The sequence below is a fragment of the Wasmannia auropunctata genome, unplaced genomic scaffold, assembly GCF_000956235.1.
Source record: "Wasmannia auropunctata unplaced genomic scaffold, wasmannia.A_1.0 LD336047.1, whole genome shotgun sequence".
Lineage (NCBI taxonomy): Eukaryota > Metazoa > Arthropoda > Insecta > Hymenoptera > Formicidae > Wasmannia > Wasmannia auropunctata.
In genome coordinates, this window is record NW_012026843.1 from 698,396 (window position 1) to 702,381 (window position 3,986).

The window sequence follows — 3,986 nt, forward strand, 5'->3', positions numbered from 1 at the left end:
TTGTTTTCAATTTTTTTTTAGTTTTAAGTAGAATTTTATTAGTTTTTGAAAGTATGACACATTTAATTTTTTTCAAAAAATTTTTATAAAAACTGATTAATTTAATGATTTTTAAGACTAGTCCGATCGTGGGGAAGCTTTTTCTTCTATTTTTTTCTCAATTAAAAAAAAATTTTTTGGAATTTTTGACGCAATAAAATAATATAAAATCATGATTTTGTCATGATCTACAATTCTGTGAAATGAATAAAAAAAACGGATTTGAAAATAATCGCGCTCCGTCGGTAAAACAGACTTGTTGTCAGCCTCATCTTAACGAGAAATTTATTTATAAAAACCTGCAAATTTATTTGAATTATTTATAACACGTATTATACAGAGTGTCCAAAAAGTCCCGAAACATTTGAATATCATGGAAAATATAAATTTTACAGAGAAGTGTTTCAGACAACAGTTGTAGATAGGGTTCGAAAAGATCTCTTTATTGATCTTAATGGTTTGACCTTGTGGGTACGTGGTGTCATCAAAGACAGGATAAGATCACTTAAAATTTTTTTAAACGAAATCCCCCATTTTTTATTTCATATTTTTGTAGCCTATCTCGAGAGCTTTCCAAAACACTGTAATAAAATATTTTTCCATTAATCACTTTTCGAGTTATAAGGTTTGGAAGTTACAGTACTACCGACATTAGCATTATCTAAGGTGTTCGAAAAATGGCTGAAACCTTTTGAATGTTGTTCAGGATCATGAGCTTGATAACATGTGTCAAAGCCATAATCATTGGAGATTGTTTCTCTTATTTTTATTTTTGAAAATTATTTTTATTTTTTGAAAAAAAGAGAAACAATCTCCAATGATCATGGTCTTGACACATGTTGTCAAGCTCATGATTCTGAACAATATTCAAAAGATTTCAGTCATTTTTCGAACACCTTAGATAATGCTAATGTCGGTACTGTAACTTCCAAACATTATAACTCGAAAAATGATAAATAGAAAAATATTTTATTACAGTTTTTTGGAAAGCTCTCGAGATAAGCTACAAGAATACGCAATAAAAAATGAGGGGTTCTATTAAAAAAATTTAAATTATTAAAGTGATTTTACCCTGTCTTTGGCAACGCCACCCAAGGTCAAACCAAGAAGACCAATAAATAGATTTTTTCGAACCCTACAACTTTTGTCTGAAAAACTTATATTTTTCATGATATTCGGGTTCCCGGAACTTTTTAGACTCTGTATATCATTCACACTATACACACGTACATACGCGCACATACAGTAGCATTCATAAATTTTTTTGACACAAATATTTTTAGTGATATATTTGTTTTACTTTTGCTATGTATCCGAAAAATTTTCTTACAAAAATTAACAAAAATAAGTTTTATAATAAAATAAGATAAAATATTGTTTGTTGCTTATATACATATCAGTTTTTTACGATAAAATTAAACTTAAAGTGACCACAAGTATTTTGACAGCATGTGAATTTTAAATTTTAGTAAAAATTTGTGATTAAAACTGCACTATATTTCTGTTTAATTAATATCTGGAAAATTTAATATTTGAAAAATAGCGTCTTTGTTTGAATGTTTGCGTCCCTTAACGTCTAACGAGCTCCTCCTACAAATCCTTTACGGGATTAAAAATATTGATGTTAAAATAATATTTATGGACGCTACTGTACCTATACGCGCGCGCGCGCGCGCGCGCTTGCACACACACACACACACACACACACACACACACACACACACGCGCGCGCATTTGATTTACCTTTTATTATTGGAGTACCATTATTAAATTCGATTACTTTTTCCGCGAGTTGTTGAGTGTTACCGTTCGGAAAAGATCTAGATGGGCCACTGGTGACTATGTTCCTCTTATACTTGCAGAGCGCAGCATCTTTAAACACGTCTAACATTTCGCTGACACGTGCTGCATACCCTGCCAACGCGACTAATTCCTATTTTAACAAAAATTAGTTTAATAAATACTTTAAGCAAAACTTCGAAATTTTTAAATTTGGTGTTTTATTCAAATTAATTTTTTAATTTCAAAACATGTAGAATTAAAGCAATTAATAAGAATTAAGATGCGTACTTTATAAGATGACATAAGTCGTTCAACAGCATCTGCTCCAGAGCTTAAAAGATTTTTTGAAGTGGTCAAATATCTCGTTCGTTCACTCACACCACCTAATAAACATAAAATATTATATTAGTTTGTAACTCTATGTTGTTAATATATACTATATTATATGCTATTAACTTCCTTTGTTTTCCTCTCTTCTTCTTGTACAGCATACATAAAAATAATATAGTTTAGTAAAAAGTATAACTTTTGTACAATAAAGTATATAAATGTATATAGAATTACATAATAATAATAATCTAAAATTATAAAAATCTTTATCAAGCTACAAACTATAATGGCATTATTATTGTTATTTTTTTTTGTATACAAGATGTTCTATATAAAAGTATCAATGTTTGCTCATTGTACACACCATCGCCATCTGCATTAATCATCCCATTGTCCGATGATACAACTGTATTATAAAGCAATGGCATTGCAATAACGAGAAGTCCTGTGCCAGACCACACGTATTTCATGAGGAACTGTTCCAGCATCACATACCACAGTTTGACAGCGAGAATACGATGCAAATGCGTTACTAAAGACTTGTAAGCGGAGTTCAGATAACGATATTCTGTATCGTGACCCCCATAGAATGCAATTTCTTCTGCATGTGCACTGATACGAGCATGTGCTTCTCTTAACTTCCCACGTCGTGTTGCTTCTTCAGCAACTAATTGACCGAACTTCGGTGAAGCAAAACGTAAAACTTGTCCAGTTAAAGCAATAACCGCTGCCGCTAATAATGGACCTATATAACAAAACGTAATAACAACAATAACAATAAAGGTTTAAATAGTAGAATTATAAGTTTAATTTATAATATTTTTTAATAATTATTTATTACAATAATTTTTTATTGTGCGTGTATTAAAATATTCAAATCTTTCGAAAACAAATTTTGCTAAGTTTTTGCTACAAATCGGTCAGCATAATACTAGAAATGTAATAGAATCTGCTACCAGAATATACAGAATTAATAGTAGAATGACTGCAGAAAATCGCACAAAGTTTAAAAAATGAGCATAAAATTAATTTTTTACTTAATTTAGTACATATTTCTTTCAAAATTAGAAATTTTATGTTTTCGAGTCATTAAATAAAATACTAATAAGGTCATTTTGAACAAAAATTTAAAAATTAATTTATAAATTAATATAATTTTAAATGTAATATTTTTGTAAAAATATATTGGAAAAAATTTTTGCATATTACCTTATAATTGTAAAATTTTTTTTTTATAAATATTATAAATTATAAATTATAATTAATTTTTTATATATATTATATATATTATAAATAAAATTATATTAAAAATTTAACTAAGAATTACAGTAAAATCAAAATTAACTAAAAAGTGTTTTAAAAATGTACATTTTTAATGTAATATTTTTGTAAAAATTTTTTCCAATGTATTTTTACAAAAATATTTCATTAAAAATTAACTAAAAAGTATGTTTAAAAAATGTACATTTTTAAAACATACTTTTTAGTTAATTTTAATTTTATGTGTACTGTAATTCTTAGATAAATTTTTAATATAATTTTATTTATAATATACATATATAAAAAAATTTTTTTTTTTAATTTATAAAATTTTATATTTAAACAAATTTTTTATATAGAATAACCTACCAAAACTCTTTAAAAAAAGAAAAAGATTACGCCAAGTATATAAAAAAGTATCATATCTTACATCTTTCCTAAACCTAAATATTATTTTAACAAATAAAAATTGTCCAAAAACAAATATAAAATCGTACAAATTGCCAAGTATTTGATTAGACATAGAAACAAAAATGATTTTTTAATAAACCGCTTAACCATCCAAAAGTATATGC

General features: G+C 26.8%; 1 protein-coding gene across 1 annotated transcript in view; it reads right to left on the reverse strand.

Moving 5' to 3' along the window:
* The window catches only part of LOC105451699 (ATP-binding cassette sub-family D member 2-like), an 83,826-nt gene that overhangs the window by 49,489 nt on the left and 30,351 nt on the right, over positions 1-3,986 (reverse strand). Inside the window, exons 3-5 of the mRNA XM_011692307.1 lie at positions 2,516-2,896; positions 2,110-2,204; positions 1,783-1,972 (exon numbers count right to left, since the gene is read on the reverse strand). Coding sequence (XP_011690609.1) covers positions 1,783-1,972; positions 2,110-2,204; positions 2,516-2,896 — 666 coding nt within the window. The remainder of the gene's footprint in view (positions 1-1,782; positions 1,973-2,109; positions 2,205-2,515; positions 2,897-3,986) is intronic.